General features: G+C 38.7%; 1 protein-coding gene across 14 annotated transcripts in view; it reads right to left on the bottom strand.

The window, feature by feature from the left end:
- ZMYM2 (zinc finger MYM-type containing 2) overlaps window positions 1–18,085 on the bottom strand; it is an 86,884-nt gene that overhangs the window by 17,007 nt on the left and 51,792 nt on the right. For all 14 annotated transcript variants that reach the window (XM_062615267.1, XM_062615266.1, XM_062615256.1 and 11 more), the window contains 2 exons: window positions 9,283–9,455; window positions 866–1,031 (listed from right to left, as the gene is read on the bottom strand). In XM_062615267.1, the coding sequence (XP_062471251.1) occupies window positions 866–1,031; window positions 9,283–9,455 (339 nt within the window). The remainder of the gene's footprint in view (window positions 1–865; window positions 1,032–9,282; window positions 9,456–18,085) is intronic.

The following is an 18,085-nucleotide window of genomic DNA, read 5'->3' on the forward strand; positions in this document are numbered from 1 at the left end:
TCTGACAACATCTATCATCAGGATAACATTAAATTAACAGCACTGACTAGTACTGTATCGCAGATGAGAACGTTCTCATTCACAGGCACCTCACCACTCCAGCATCGAATCTTATCCAAAGGCAAAAGCTAAATCAATGCTCCACCCAGACGTGAATATAACCTCTTTCAAAAAAGTAAATACCGAAACATTCACATCTAAAAAGGGCCATACAAAAAAGTTGTGTTGCTGTAATTACATTAATTAAAAATTGATTTATTTGAACTTTGGCTGACTTGCCATTTAAACCATGTCAACATGCATCCAGCCTCCATCACCAAATCTACACAGTACCTATAGCCAACAGAAAAAAAAATAAAAAACCAAACCAAAACAAAAGCAGCATATTCCTCTCCTCTGATTTCATTCCACTTTGATTTAGTTTGCATTTATTTCCTTTTAACTCCTTTTTTTTTTCTTTTTCATTCCTAGTGCATTTATCAGCTCCCTGTGACCAACGCACATTTTGAAAGAAGTGTTTCCACAGAGCAAGTAGTAACAAACCGGAGCACAATGAAAGATGAAAACATGTTCTGTCTCTATGATGATACAACACTAAAATGATGCTTAACCTACAAAGAAGATTTTATTATTATTTTTTAAGTGATTACCAAACTGATTACCTGACAATGTTTCAGGTCTCAAGCCATATAATAAAGAGCCATACAATAATAAAAAATACCAAGCAGCTCCGTGATGTCTCTGATGATAAATAGGATAATCTCCAATACAGTTTACTAGAACAAACAGATGACATACAGCTTTGAATTTTTCATTTAGAGCAAACATTTTGTTTACCATTTAGGAGCCAGAAAGCAGCACATACCATAGTGTAAGTTCTCAGGTCCTTTTTGGGTTGCCAGATTTGGTTCGTTTTGTTGACAGTAGAAACGGAGCAAACAGTGCTGATCACAGAAGTGTTTCATTTCACCACGCCACTGCACTTTCTCTTTGAGAGCTCCTTGAGACTTGCAACAGTCACATCGTGCAGCCTTAATGAAAGGAAGATTCTGACATTTTTAAATGAACCTTAGAAAAAACATTATTTCTACATTTTAAAAGGTTATGGCTTTAAGAGTACTGAAGAAACATTAACTGCTATATAGTTGTCTCGCTCCTGTTGCTTCTACGATAGCTACCACACCTGTTAATCTGTATATACAGACATATGTAGCATTTAATTTTCAACTGTTTGCTAGGGATTAACTCCCAGAATGATTCTGCTTTGTTTCACTAAGTCTTTAAATATTGCTCACTTCTAGATAGTCAGCAAAAAATTCATTTCATGCATCAATTTTAATTACTTCCACTGTAGCATTCTGCAAAACAACAGTAGAAAGAGACTGAGTCCTTAATGAGTCTCTTGAACTGAGAACGAGTGGAGTCCGTTTCCCCTCCTCCCCCCCAAGTTTTGGGGTCTCAGGCACAAACAGAACCATTTCTCTAGGTATCAAGTCAGAGACCCTTAGTAACTTTTATATTTTTATTATTTTAGTAGTTTGACAATTTTAGATTCCAATTATTTGGTTCAGCAAAGCTTCTCTATGATTTATAAACAACAATAGGCCTTAAAGAGATTTCCACAAAATCTAGTTAGCATGTAACTTGAAACTCAAACCTTTGTTTTTTAATGTTTAGCTAGGGATTCAGAAAAGCAATGTATCTTTCACCAGCCTACATAATTTCATGAGGCATAGCTAAGACAGACACTGTTTTTTTTCCTCTAGATTCCACAGAATTTTAATCAGAAACGCTACAAATTATCATCAATTGCGGTGGTAGCCACAATCTCAGATGCTCAAATAAGTACTACTGCTCGCCCTGATATTGCTTGCAACCTGCATACTGAAGTAGTCCTTGAAAAAATAAAAGCTTTACGGCTGCTCAAAATAAGTCAACCTAATACCATAGCCAGGAGAGGAAGAGGGACGTTACGATACTATGCAACATAAAACATTAAAACATAAAACCATACACAACATTGCAGTTATGCACAAGGATCTGACAGCTCAGGGGGAAAAAAAAAAGTCCAACTATAGTTCTCGTGACTCCAAAAAGAGTACAAACAGGCCAATTAGTTCAAGTTTACGAGGTAATTAAACGTTAAGTTTCTTCTCTGCACTTTTACAACCTGGCACCTTCCTCTGACAACGCAGGAAATTCAGCTCTCAGTTACAATTTTCAAATCTAAGATGATATATGGAGAGACTCGAGTCTAAACACTATAACCCTCTTTAAACTAAGAGCAATAAAGCTGTGGCTTCAGGATCCCCTCACACTAAGCATTGGATACCCTGGAAGTACAGGTACGTTTTTTCCTCCCTCCTGCGTCAGCAGTTAGGGCTCATGTACCAGCAGGGTACACAAGGTCAGCACTGCATCACTCCCATCCTTCCTCAATTTCTGTTAAATTTGTCACTTTGACCTTCTGCTGATGCTGATCCACAGTTCATTTTGCACCACAGATGTTTTCAGTGGGACAAAAGAGCAAGTAAGATGCATTCTTGGGAGTGGGGAAGAAGATGAAGTACGGAGTGTTGCCAAAATAGCCTAGATTTATCAGCTCAGGAAAACTGTAAATTCACACCTTTAAGGCAAATGCATCTTTCCAAAGCCACCAAAAGGATGAAATAGCAGTAAAGAAAAAAACAAAATCAAAACAACAACAACAACAAAAAACGAACAAAAAAACCCTAAACTGTACAATTCCTTCTGATTTTAAATCTCAAGCCCCCCCCCCAGGAATGGCAGCTTACCCATGTGCAGAAAAGCCCACCTATTCTGACCTGCTGCACTTTGGTTGACTATTAAAGTACCACTTCCTGCGCAATGTTTTATCTCCATCAAAGAAAGAAAAAGGTGACAAATCTTGTTAAACACAGCACCTCCAGCCTTCTTCCAACTGTTTCTGCCTTTGCTGGTTCTGCTCTTTTGCTTATGCCTTTGAATAAGAGTATCATTGTCTTTCCTGGGCAGTTAATAAAGCATTTAGGTGAAAAAAAACCTCTGCCTTGGTTCCACAGAGCAATTACTATTCCTTACCAAGCCCAAGATTCCTTTATAAAAGATGCTTCACCCCTCATCCCTACATTTGGTAGGCTGTAATTCTACTATTTCCTTGATCTTGCTTGCAGTTAATACTATACATTGTGCCATTCTCTACAACTCCTACTCGTTCTCCCCACTTCCCTGACCACGAAATTAACTGAAAGCAAAAGCGTGATCTTCTGCCTCTTCCTTCTATCCCACCCCCATCCATTTGTTTTCATTCAGGATAGCAGCAATATATATTAAATATCTTCAAAATACCTGCCTTCAAATCTTTTATCTCTGTGCTTTCAAAAAGTCCATCAATAATCTCTGTATTCCAATTGCACATAACACGTTTGAGACTCACGACTGCTTTTTGGTCCAATTACATTCCCAGATACAATTTCAACATCTTCAAATCAGTGTAGCAAATAAATCACCTTTTTTAAAACAAAACTGAGGACAAAGATTAACGTTTATCAAATAAACCCATAGAATCATAGAAGAGTTAGGGCTGGAAAGGAACTTAAGATCACCTAGCTCCAACCCCCCTGGCATGAGCAGGGACACCTCACACTAAACCATATCAACCAAGGCTTCATCCAACCTGGCCTTGAACACTGCCAGGGATGGAGCATTCACAACTTCCTTGGGCAACCCATTCCAGTGCCTCACCACCCTTACAGTAAAGAACATTCTCCTTATATCCAATCTAAACTTCCCCTGTTTAAGTTTTAACCCGTTAACCCTCGTCCTATCACTACAGTCCCTAATGAAGAGTCCCTCTCCAGCATCCCTATAGGGCCCCTTCAGATACTGGAAGGCTGCTATGAGGTCTCCACACAGCCTTCTCTTCTCCAGGATGAACAGCCCCAACTTCCTCAGCCTTATCTTCATGCAGGAGGTGCTCCAGTCCCCTGATCATCCTCGGGGCCCTCCTCTGGACTTGTTCCAACAGTTCCATATTCTTTTTATGTTGAGGACACCAGAACTGCACACAATACTCCAGGTGAGGTCTCACAAGAGCAGAGTAAAGGGGCAGGATCACCTCCTTCGACCTGCTGGTCACGCTCCTTTTGATGCAGCCCAGGATACGGTTGGCTTTCTGGGCTGCAAGCGCACACTGAAGCCGGCTCATGTTCATTTTCTCATCAGCCAACACCCCCAAGTCCTTCTCCGCAGGGCTGCTCTGAATCTCTGCCCAACCTGTAGCTGTGCCCAGGATTGCTCCGACCCAGGTGTAGGACCTTGCACTTGGCATGTTTAAACTTCATGAGGTTGGCATCAGCCCACCTCACAAGCGTGTCAAGGTCCCTCTGGATGGCATTCCTTCCCTCCCAGCCTATCAACAGAACCACACAGCTTGGTGTCATCGGCAAACTTCCTGAGGGCGCACTCAATCCCACTGTCCATGTCAGCGACAAAGATGTTGAACAAGACCGGTCCCAACTCCGATCCCTGAGGGACACCACTCATTACTGATCTCCAGATGGACATTCAGCCATTGACCACGACTCTTGGTGTGCAGCCATCCAGCCAGTTCTTTATCCACCGAGAGGTCCACCTATCAAATTGATGTCTCTCCAATTTAGAGACAAGGATGTCATGCAGGACAGTGTCAAACGCTTTGCAAATGTACAGGTAAGATGATGTCAACTGCTCTACCCCTGTCCATCAGTTCTGTAGCCCCATCAAAAAATGCCACCAAATTGGTCAGGCAGGATTTCCCCTTAGTGAAGCCATGCTGGCTGTCACCAAGCACCTCGTTGTTTTTCATGGGCCTTCACATGCCTTCCAGGAAAATCTGCCAGGAGATTTTGCCAGGCACAGAGGTGAGACTGACTGGTCTGTAACTCCCTGGGTCATCCATTTTCCCTTTCTTGAAAATGGGGGTTATATTTCCCTTTTTCCAGTTGTCAGGAACTTTACCTGATAGTGGCTTAGCAACTTCATTTGCCAGCTCCCTCAGGACCTGCAGATGGATTTCATCAGGTCCCGTGGACTTGTTCACATTCAGGTTCTTAAGATGGTCTCGAACCAGATCCTCTCCTACAGTGGGCGCAAGGTCTTCATTCTTACAGTCCCTGCGTCTGCCTTCCAAGACTTGGGTGGTGTGGTCAGAGCCTTTGCCAGTGAAGACTGAGGCAAAGAAGTCATTCAGAACCTCAGCCTTCTCCAAATCTAGGGTAGCCCTGACAGCTTCTGGAGAGGGCCCACATTGTCCCTAGTCTGTCTTCTATTCGCAACATACCTCTAGCATCCCTTCCTGTTATCTTTCACATCCCTTGACAGATTTAATTGTAACTGGGCCTTAGCTTTCCTGACCTGGTCCCTAGCTTCCCAGACAACATCCCTGTACTCTTCCCAGGCTGCCTGTCCTTGCTTCCACCTTTTAGAAGCCTCTTTTTTCCCTCTAAATTTCCTCAGCCGCTCCTTATCCATCCAAGGAGGTCTCCTGGCCCTCCTGCTGCACTCCCTTCTAGTTGGGATGCAACACTCCTGAGCTTGTAGCAGGGGATCCTTGAATATCAACCAACAGTCTTGGGCCCCCCTGTCCTCTAGGGCTATAACCCATGGAACCTTACAAAGCAGGTTCCTGAAGAGGCCAAAGTCTGCTCTTTTGAGGTCCAGAGCAGTGAGCTTGCTGCACACTCTTCTCACTGTCCTGAGGATCTCAAACTTGACCATCTCATGATCGCTACAGCCAAGGTTTCCCTGGAGCATCACATTTCCAACGACCCCTTCCCTGTTCGTGAGCATGAGGTCAAGCATGGCACCTCTCCTTGTCGGCTCCTCTATTACTTGCAGAAGTCATCTTCCACACAACCAAGGAACCTCCTGGATTGCTTTTTCTGGGCTGTACCATCCCTCCAACAGATATCAGGGTGGTTGAAGTCTCCCATGAGAACAAGGGCCTGTGAGCGTGAGGCTGTTACTGCCTGCCTATAGAGTGCTTATACATCCATAGAGCGTTTATACAGAGAGCACTAAACATGGGGGGGGTTATTTACATTTTTAATCCTCTAATGACCCAACATTCTCCGATGGGCTGGACTGCTAATTATTTGACCTCATCTTAGCTGTCTATTCTGAGTTCAATCCACAATAAATAGGAAACAAGAGATACTTCCAGAGAGTGAATGATTTTAAGAGAAAGCCAATCAACTGTTCTGAAACAGCACCTACTTGAAATTGAGATGCTAACTATACAATAGCAAAATTTGGACAAGACAAATTCAACAAGTTTGCCTTGCTGCCTTTACGATTTAGATAAATGCTGGGTCCATTGTTTCAGATTTTACTGCTGTTGACAATCACTGCTATTTAATCTCACCAGCCACAATAATTTTTCTATGCCTATGCCTATGACTGTAGTTCCCCAACTCCTACTTAGTCTGTGCAGAAGACATATGACCTCCACTGAATACAGTCATTTCTGTATATGCTCAGTCCAATCAATACTTCACTGCAGCCTTGAATAACCTGAAAGTGCACTTCAGCTGCAGTATTTTCAGCAAAGTTTCACAATGTATATTTCAAGAAACATATTTCTGTGCTGTTCTCAGATCTGCATACTCTTTTTTGAAGGTCCTTTTAATGCTCTAGTATAAATAACATCAAACGATTGAAACTGCCAAACCATCAGGCTACTGAAATATTTATATTGAATATTCCCAAGCATTTTCCAGATTAACATCCAAACCATGGCATGCAATTGAAGTTTACAGGAAGAGCTCTAAACTTAGCAAGCTAACCTCAAGACACCAAAAATTTAAGCTTGTCTTAGAGGTGCATGGACACCATAGAGTAGAAACTTCTTCAGAACTTGGCACCAACTGGTAACTGTAGCTGTCACCCAACAGGTGATTAAGACTGAACTATTCCTTTTACATTCCAATCCCTCGTATTAGTTTTGAAAAACACTTACAGATAACTAGAAGTATTAGAAGCACATCAGACTTAACAGTCTGCTGTGCTTCTGCCACTCCTACCTTCTTCTGGCTTTTTGAGAAGAGAATTTTGGCATTTAGGGAGGTTCTCCCATAATAATTATTTTTAAAAGTTAAGATATCTTCCAGATAATACTACATGAGAAAGATGTGTCCATAAAAAAAGTAGACAAAAAAGATGGAAACAAACACTTGTTTAATGAACACAATGATTGTGTTAAAACATTACTAGGTTATTATTACTTATTTTGCTTTATGTATACATTCATTGAAACTCCAAAGTAACACTGGACATTGCATAAATGAGACAAAGCTCAAACATATGTGACTATGCTTTTAAGACGCTAACACACAAAACAGCAAATGGAGTACAAATTCAGGAAGGGGTCTATATCTATTCTGTCTTCCTACACTTCAATCACTATCTAGCTATGTCTAGGTAAGAACATCAGCTAACACTGCACTTCCAAATCACAGATATCTGGAGTGACTTTTATAAAACAGGGAGAAATTATCAGCAAGAATGTAAAGAAAAAAAAAAAATGTCAGTAAAACACATCATTTCCTAAAACCTATTACATGTTTTCCCCATGCAATAAATCCCAAACTTTTATAACCAGAACTGGATTAGACAAAGGCGTTGGGAAGTATTTGAAAAGAAAAAAGTACAATCAACAATTCAACATCATGTAACATTATTTCCACTACCAAAAGTAAAAATACCTAACACTTCAGTATCACCAAATGTATCAAAATCACCAGTTACCAGCAAGACTTTTTAGACATGATGCCATGAAAAGGCAATTTAATTTAACTTTCCTGTGCCACAGCATCAACAGCATTTAAGCAGACTTAATGGGCAATTAAGTAAGGACAACCTGAAGCCAGAGTTTTCAAGTGCTTCTCAAACTTGAATGAGAGCACAAACTTCTCTAGAAGTTTACATTCATGAAACTATTTTGGTATGCACATCCCCAGACGATAATCTTCATGAATCATCAAGGGGTCTAAACATATCAAAATTTAATAAAGTTCTCCATCAGAAGGCACTTTATGCAGGGATAAATTACACCCTCTATCCCAAGTTAAGGTATACAGATTAAATATTATAGTATGAAGTTAACATTTTAGTAAGTTTAAGAACACTTCAGAAGAGCGTCACTACCCTATTTTCACAGGAGACAAAAGAAACACATGCTGGTCTTCAGTAGTTTCCTCTCTGCAGTGCCTAACAGGACCCTACATATATTATTCAGAATAAAAGCTTCACAATGTCTGGCTGTAACACTTCTAGAACCGGTCATTCCAAAGTATCAGATATTTCTTCAGATTCAGTTCTTTCATGGTAGGTAGATCATCTCGAATTACAGGACGTAGCTAGCCCTCTAATATTTCAAGCTTTTTACTGCCTTCCAGGCTACGTACAGAGTTTTGGTTAAGATGATTAATTTTGTACTGGATTTTTTTTTTTTCTCTTCAAATTGTATCCACAAATATAGTTCTTGTGTTGATACTATCAATGTAGCTTTCCAGGATGTTCACAGCAAAGTGTTTGATCCATGGTACTAATTGCAGATTAAACCCAGTCCAATTTCACCTTTATTTCTTTTAAAACATGAAAACAAAAAAACTCTTAAGATGAACTCTTTACTGGTTGTGCTTCACAAGGTAGTTAAGCTCCCAGAGATATAGAAACAGATGCCATCTGCTTCATTAAAACTTTTATTATAAATTCATTTGGTCTTGCTTTTCCCTTTGGCATCCTTTCCACTGGAAAATAATGATCAAAGCCTCTGCAGTTTAAACTGTGAGAGGGGAAAGGCAAAAAAAAGGAGGCAAAAGCAGGAACAAGAAAAACTGCACTAATCTAGTTTATCGTCAGTCAATTCAAGGTATCATCCAGCTGCTATTAACAATGCTTTCAACATTCTGAATACACATTTAAGAAGTTTTGACAAGAAAAAATATGGTATTGAGGGGGAAAAAAATGGGATTGTGAAGTAACAAATATACACAGTGGTTTCTTGGGTTTGTGTAACTCAAGACTTCCTTGTCAAATGAATTAATAGAATCAGGTGATAGAAAGGCTGCTCTTAAGATCTAACAAAACCCAAATGATAAAATTAATACATTTGCTTATTGTATAGCAAATGGTTTGCTGACGTAAGCCATATTTGCTGCACAGTCCTTGAGATATCCTCACATGTGCACTGTTGGTTTTTTTAAACTGTGGAGCTCTCATCAAAAATTCTGAGTTACTTGCCTTGTAGTACCAGTCCTGAAATTTTTTACAGCACTCTTCACTGCAGAAATCTCTCACTACACCATCAAGTTCCTTAGTTGCTCCCTTTTTGCACAGCTGTGAGCAGTAATTACAAGTAACACATCTCAGTCCTAACCGTCTTGCAAAGTCTTGTTTATATAGCAGCTTGCAGCCTGGAAACAGATTTTAAACATTAGGAACAAAGTAATTTTTACAGAGAGATATTACAGTTAAGAGTTAAATACTGAAAATTAAATGAATACAACAGCTAACAACTGGGGCTTCAGAAAAATTCAGGTTGCATAACAGACTATATTTCAAGACATTTTTATCTGAATCCCTTTCCTGCACAACTCTACAGGTTCATGTGATGTCTGCATCTTTTTCAAAACACTACACTTGAATCCGTGCTTGTCAAATCCCTGAGTAAACAGTCACAAAAAAAAACCAAAACCAACACATAGTTTTCATACAGACCCGTGCAAAACCATTGACTTGGAATTATATTGCTCAGTTACAAATCCTTAGAATGCTAGATATCCAGACGATGACAAGCAGAAATTTTAAGCTAGACAACACTATCCTCTAAAACAATACCTAACTTCAAAGATCAACTTACTTTGATTTCATTCGTATTTATACAACAAACCACTTAAAGACAGCTCATTAATTTTTAAGAACGCTAGTACAAACAAGATGACCTAAGAACTGAGGAGCTTCTTAAAAAATACTATAAAGCAAGTAATAATCAGTACTGAGAAAAATCATGCAATGATAGGAATTTACATATGAAATTTGTGTAGATTTGTATGCAATGAATCTTTCATTTTTTCATTCCACATCAGGTCTTGGTGGATTGTTTTGTATTTGCTATGCAGTAGTAATTTCAAGGTTGCCATAATGATGGCTGTATTCTTCAACAATATGATGCTCCCTCAAGCAAATCAGAAAAGACATTCAAGGTATTTAATACATTAAAAGATCAATACTGTAGCTATTACTTAGGCTATTTTGAGAATATAATGTATTTCAAACTACCTCAAATGTAGTGTCTAATCAGGTGATGCCTAAATCATGTACCATATATCTCTGTTACTGTGCTATTTTTACAGAAGAGACCAGCATGAAAAGATGAAGTAACTGTCTATACTAAACACTGGAGGGACAAGAAAACATCTATACAGACCTTTAATCTGAGATACTTGCATCTGTTTTTATGATCTCCCAAATATCACAGTATCACCAAAGACCAGAACTCAAGTCTGCCAAGTGCCCACTCTGCTATGGCACATAGCCTAACACATGCAGACTTCTGTACTTCTCGTTACGAAACTCAATATGTAACAAACATGCTGTGTATAAAGACACTGTAATTAAAATGGATTCAGTAATTTCAGTTAAGTGACTTGTGCTGTTGTCTATTAGGGTAGAATTTCATATCTGTGAAACTCTGATACATTTTAAAAATTACTAAAAGCACAAGAATGAAAGTGGAAGCTACAGCAGAAAGCATCTTCCAAAACCAAAAGGTTATTGAGAAATTTTAACTTACGATACTACAAGCTTTGCTAACAAATTATATTTGCTAGCAATGTCAAAGCAAGACAATTTTAAAGTACAAATAAGACTGTACGTAATAACTGTTTAAGCTTTTTTTTAGTTATATATCTGATTCTTTAACAATAAAGAAAATTACTAACACACAAAACAGACAGTGCAGATGAAAAGTGCCAAATCAAGCAATCATCCTTACAGCGCAACTAATTCAAATGTTAAGTACACTGCTCTGAAGAAAACAGTAAACCTGAAAACACCAGTGTGGGCAAACTACTAGTTAAAAGAACCCATTAAAGCACTGAAAATTTCTTGCCAGTATTTTTTATGGAGCATCAGATTCTTCCCACTTTACAACTCCAGAGACAGCTCAGCACCACAAAGTATCCTCCTCTTCAGCTGTGCCTTAGAAGAGCCATTCAATGTTGCACTAACCTTTCAAGACTATACACCCATAGAAGCACTCTACTACTCTTCAGGTAAGTTATGTGCACCTGGTTAAATAGCCTACAAAAAGGAATGGACAAAGCTCGCATTCTTGGCTGCTAAACTATAGGGAGTAAAATTCAAGAAGATACTACTGTTAGGTTCAAAAAAAGTTACCAGATAAGAAATTCTCCATGCTACAGTCAAACATCTCCCACATCTGTGACTCATGGAAAATAATGAGAAGTGAACATTAAGGGGAAACAGAAGGTCCAAACTTCAAGTCCTTAAGACTAAACATCTGAAAAACATGGAGGTTTTATAGATCACTGACTGCAGGGCTTCTTACTGAAGGAGGCCTCTACAGAAGATAGAAAATCCATCTTTATAAAACTTCAGATGCTGATATAAGATTGTTACAACTGTGAAGACTTCTAAAATGGAAGTACAGTCTTTTCTTTCTGCAACATCATGAACAAAACTTTGTCAGACTTTTTTTTATGTCTTTGTAAAAGGTAACTTAACCCGTGGAACCAGGGAGCATTTTGGTTGTTTCAAGATCCTCTCACTTCAGACAAAGAGAAAACAAACTGCCCTTCATTTGACGGCATTATTTTAATTAGGTCCTGGGTACTTTGTGCATACCTAGGATATAACTTTTTATCGCAATTCTATGGTTTTGATTTGAATAGTAAGCTTTTAAGTATGGAAAAAGATATTCACCTTTAGCAAAACATTCTGAGCTCAAACAACTCTCTTCACAGTGTAAATCCTACATCAGCAGACCAATAGTATCCATGCTGGCTTTGTAGATATGACTAAGAAGTGAAGTGGGCTTTGACTGACTACATTGTGGCAAAGTAATACAAAAAGAACACTGGCTGACTGATCGTTCCAGTACCAACACTAAAATAGTGAGGGTTTGGTCACCCTAACTCCTCTGTGAACTTGAAGTTCATGAGTATAAGCACTGCCTAAGACAAACAGCTGAGAGCCCAAATATTCAGAACAATTTCTGCTGTAACACGAGATACACAAGTTAGTGTGACCAGGTGAACATGTCTAGTGCTTTAAAATGACTCAAGAGAAAATAGCTCTTAATTTCAAAACAAAATAGAAATGCAGGTAATCTGATTCAGGCTACAAAAGAAATTAATTATATTCTTTAGCAAAATTCTAACAGAAGACCATGCTGCAAGTCAACTATCTCAGACAGGCCATTAAGGAGCACTTTTAGACAACGTCTTTCCAACTCGGAACCAGGCAAAAATGAATTAATTTTGCTATTAGAATTCTGGCTTCCAAGTAAAACCCAACAGAAAATCTATCCTTTCCAACAGCCCTGAAATTTGGTTCCCCACATGAACTGTAGAGAGAATAAGGATTTGAACGCACGCAACAGAGGCTTACTGACAGGACAACACACAGCTCCTCAAAGCCTTTACTTCAGGCATGCTCCAGGTCAAGAGAGCTTCCTTTCTTTTGGCACACCCAAGAATTCCCAGGTCCAGTTCTCCAGGGCTACCCATGGTTGGAAACTTACCTCACCTGATTGCCTGCAGACTCAGTGCACACAAGCTACTAAGAACCTGATCTTATTCTACCAGTAGTACCTACCTGAATCACATGAAATTACACACATTCACACATCAAGCAGCTGTAAAAAAAGGAATGCTGAACTAGAAACACTTCTGTAGTCCTCAACACCAGTCTCTTTTTATTTCAGAGAATAATATCTTTTATAGAAAATAACTGTTCCATCCTAAAAGCAATTAGTTTTTTACCCCTGAAATGCTGTACTTACTAAACTACCTTTCTCTTCCTTCAAGCTACACACAAGACTTGCTGTTCTCTCATCCTGTAATAACTTCAACTGTTAACAACTTTATCTAGAGAAGAACAACAGAACTATTATATGACAAGCCTGTAGCATCACAAACTAGATCTTGAAAATTTCTCAGATACGTTGCATCCACATCTTTCTCCTGCCTCCCTCTGTATTGATTCAAACACAATAGCCACCTTTTTTCCATACACACATTCCTAACATCTTCTGCCTCTGGCTTGACAATAAACATCACTATCCTTAGGAAAACAGATGCAATGCATCCAATTTTGGGTCCTGCTTGGAATACCACTACAACAGACCCCTTCCTTTGTGTGTAACAGAGAAGCTGTATCTCCCACTTCCTTCCTTGTCTTCTGCTTAACCTTTTATTATTTTATTATAGAATCATAGAATAGTTAGGGTTGGAAAGGACCTTAAGATCATCTGGTTCCAACCCCCCTGCCATGGGCAGGGACACTTCCCACTAAACCATGCCACCCAAGGCTTTGTCCAACCTGGCCCTGAACACTGCCAGGGATGGAGCATTCACAATGGGCAACCCATTCCAGTGCCTCACCACCCTTACAGTAAAGAACTTCATCCTTATATCCAATCTAAACTTCCCCTGTTTAAGTCTGAACCCATTACCCCTTGTCCTGTCACTGCAGTCCCTAATGAAGAGTCCCTCCCCAGCATCCCTATAGCCCCCCTTCAGATACTGGAAGGCTGCTATGAGGTCTCCACCCAGCAACTCAGTTCATCCTAATGTTTTCTGATACTAGATACTAGCTCCTTCTTTTCTCCTCCCTCTTACTCCTGTCCAGTCACTAGGTTTTTGCTTATTCTTAAATCTTTTCAAGTTGATTATTCTTTCAGGTTCTTAAGAAGCATCTTTATAAGCCGTCTTCTTGTGCTCATAAGCTCAGCATCTTAAATTGTCATCACTCCTTATCTGCAAGAGTCAATGTTATCTTCCCTTGGAGAACTGTCTCAAACATCTTCGAAAGACACAACAAGGGAATTAACACTGAAGAATGCCAATCTAACAAGGACCACTTAAGTTGAACGATGCACAGGATTTCACTTGATATTCTTTACCGTGTTATAAATTAGTTCTCCATGGACAAAAAAACCCTCAAGATTCAGCACAACATCTACTCAAAATCTAAATGAAGTTACTTTAACAGTATCAATATTCTCCCTCCAAGACAGAAGGAAGATAAGTATGTAACATCTTCCTCAGCATAATTTTATCTTTTGATTTTTTCAACTACAAGAACACCACTGGAAGTACAAAAAAAAAAAAATAGGATAACAAATTAAAATTTTCAAGTCATTCCAGAGGACACGCACCCAACAAATACTAATTAACAACTACATCTACACGATCAGATTCTTTCACAAGTGGAATACCACAAGAACCAGCCCTCCAGCTCTTCCATGTGGGTTTGTCTGGAACTCACAGACCTGTGTTTTCCTTCAGCATAGCCAAGAGCCTTCACTTGGTTCTTCTTCAGCATGGGAGCCTGTTAAGTATTTTAAAAGGGACTTTTCCAATTTGATCTCATTGTTATCACCAATCTGAACTCACTGTTATCACCAGAAAAGTATCTTTGAGCTTTTACAGTAAAAAAACACAAATATTTGGAATAGTCATTTGCAGCTCAAAGATTTAACACCAGACTACTAAATAATACAACATGGACTGAACAACTACACCGTGCCAATGTAACAAAAACTGCCATGGCTCAAACGGGTGTCAGGGATGTCCCACTGTAACTTTTGCCCACAGCAGTCAAAGGAGATCATATTCTTCCTAAGGCACCTCAAAATCCCTCCAAAGTTGTCTTCCACTTTTCTACTAACCTGATTTGTGGGAAAGGAATACTTTGCTTCAGTAACAACATGACTCTTGCAATTGTGAAAGGGCATTTTAATGAAGCATACATTTTACACTGTTTAAGACATGCTTTGCTTGCCATTTGTCCCTTTTTGCCAGGATTTCCCACTCAGCACCAAAAGAAAGACACAAGGAAGCTGGTATTTCAGTTTATGTCAGCAGGATACTGCCAAAGGAAGTGGCCAGAAGCAAAACCAAACTGTCTGACATGGTGGGCTAAGGCTGAATAGGTCCCATAGCAAGCACAAATTATTTTAATATGGTAGGCTACTATCAGAGCTGCAGAGAGGGAGATAACTATTGTGAAGCATAAACCAAGAGCTTGTAACATAAGATTTTTATTATGCAACACACTTAACTGTGATACAAAATTATACATGTAAATATATCTCTTTCTCCCCTCCTCTAACTATATTCTATACTACGTATCAATCCTTGGTAGTTTTGAGGTGCTCTTACATAGCAGCACACAGTTAGGAAGTTGCAATTATGCCACAGAATTTTTCATTAAAATGGGTGCTTCTGTACTGTCTTCAAAAATTTGTTAGCTAGCCCAAATTCTGTACATTTTATTTTTAAAATATGTATCAGTATATGTCTCAAAGGACAGAGTTGATATTGCAAAACATAAAAAAGCTGTGTTTAAACAGTTTCTGTAGCTCTTATGTTTAATAATAACAAAGCAAACATCAGTGATGAAGAGATTTAAGCAGGCCTGATGTCAACCCCCTTCTGCCCAGGGAATACAGCTCAGGGCACAGGGCTAGCACATCAACTTCTCCACTTACTAGAGAAGCCCACAAACAATAACTAAGTCTTAGCAATGCTTTGTATGACACATCAGTTTTGAAATCAGTTTGTTAATGTTTTTAGTAACAATAGTAATTGCTATAAATTTTAGGTAGTACCGTAGCTGGTTGTGAGACATTCACATGTAAGCACTTGTATAAAATTTAACACCTATGTTTAGGCTATTTGCAATATCTGTAATATCTTCATACACATAATTTCTGAAAATCAACTAAACATTTAATAGTACACTGTACTAAAAAATTCACTGTGCAGCAGTGGTTGGAAAAACGCCACTCTAGAGTCTACAATGCTCTAACTTAAATATACATCTTTCCTAGACATTCTCAGTTCTGAAATCACTTAATTTCCTAAATTTTTTTCCACTTGGCACCTCTACAAGTAATTCAAAAGGGGTTATCTCTACATAGATGAAACATCAGAGTTGTCTACATTAAGTTTAATTTGCAGAAACTGTAATTCCCTGAAACTTATTAGCATACTGTCGAGATGACAGTACAGTTGCTAGTTTCATAGCTGCCTTTTATCTCTGTTATCTATTTGAAAGGAACTCCCAAGCATCAGATAACTGAGTCACTCCACAGCTTAGTAACCTTCTCCTTCCAAGAAGCAGACTAATGGATATAAATCAATGTTATTAAAATTCATGTTACAAAATTATTACAAAGCCTGTGTTATTTAAATCATAACGGTTCTATTGAAAAGATGAACTGAATGCAAAATACAAGTGAGGAAAAAAAACTTATGGTGATACTTATCATAAAATAGCTCCACTGCTAGGTTGCCAAAGTCTGATTCATTCTATTACACACTCAGAAGGGATATATATTGAAAAACCCCAAAACTCGGTAACTTCAAGATTTCCTCAAGATTAAAAACTTGCACAGTCTATCCTCAATTGTTACTCATGCAACTATACATACATAAAAATCTCCAAGCAACTTCATCTTCTTGCTTTAGCATACACAATATACAACATATTTAATTTAGATACTGGTATTTTGGAATGAGGCATTCTTGTGGCAAAGCACCAGGACATCTTAATTTCCAAAGCCTCTGCACCGGGGGAGGAGATTAATCTCTTTCAACTAGTCCGTTCAGGTTGTTTGTCCTCCATGTAGCATCAAAGTTTTTGACAGAAACAGAGAAAGGATACTGTACTCCATGAAAGAATTAATAACCATCTTTAGCATAAATGATAGGTTGGTCTAATTATACCTTATTGCAATGGAAGATTCAGCTGGCCATTGCATTTATTTTATAATAAAGAAAAGCATATAAAGAAACAGAGTTGGAATGAAACTACACAAAAATACTGATCCCAGAGACTTTAATGTGGGCGCCAAGGTTTGCGTGTAAATTTATACATATGTGCATGTGTAAAAAAACCCTTAGGTATGAATAATGTGAGCAGAGGAGTGACATCTTCAGTACTCCAGCTAGGCAATCACAAGCAGTCTAAAGGTATCTGTGGGTGACCTTATACATGCTTTCCCATCAGTCTGTTTGAAGATGAACAAATAAGTACTCTTGCAGAAATTTCAACACCTGTTTAAATCCTACTAATTTTCTGTAGAAGCCTTCTCTTATAAACACAAACCTGAAATTTTCCAGTATTTTCCCTTGAGAGTTCAGTTTCTTCCAAAAATACCAGTAACTTTTGTGACTGAGCGCCTGAGGTTATTCCTTCTCAAATCATAATACCCTTGTCTTCTGAAGACTAATTGCATGCTTAACAAAATAATCTATGTTGATGAAGTTTCCTGAATACGTTCCAGTATCAAAACCACTATGGCCTCCACATCCAACAAGTTTATTTGGTACATCTACTAGTTTTTCTACTTTACAGTTGGATATATTATGATACAAGTTAAAATTAGTGGCGCCTGGATGCCTGGAAAAGGGAGAAGAGAAATTTATCACCTCTGATGATGGAATTTTTTGTTGACCTCCACTCTATCCATCTAAAGACCTAGCCCTCTCCTCCCCACATCAGATCTGAACAATGTTAGCTCTTGAATTCTACTATTTCTGCAGCAATCAATGACAAATAGTTGGGTTTTCCCTTAAAATACAGAGTGTAGGTTGTTTCTACAGAGCTTCTGTCCAGGTCAGCTGTTTATTTTCACTGGGTAACACAGACAGCTATTTTCATATGCACCACAAAGCAGACCTAAGCTACAGCTAGCAGATGTGTGCCATATTTATTCAAGTTACATTCTACTTATTGGTGGCTTTGACTACCTTCTCTCTCTGATTTAGTTCAGATCATCACAGTAAGCCAA

The sequence above is a fragment of the Pezoporus occidentalis genome, unplaced genomic scaffold (genome assembly GCF_034315485.1).
Source record: "Pezoporus occidentalis ecotype Australia unplaced genomic scaffold, CSIRO_AGI_Poc_V1 ctg18, whole genome shotgun sequence".
NCBI classification, from domain to species: Eukaryota; Metazoa; Chordata; class Aves; order Psittaciformes; family Psittacidae; genus Pezoporus; species Pezoporus occidentalis.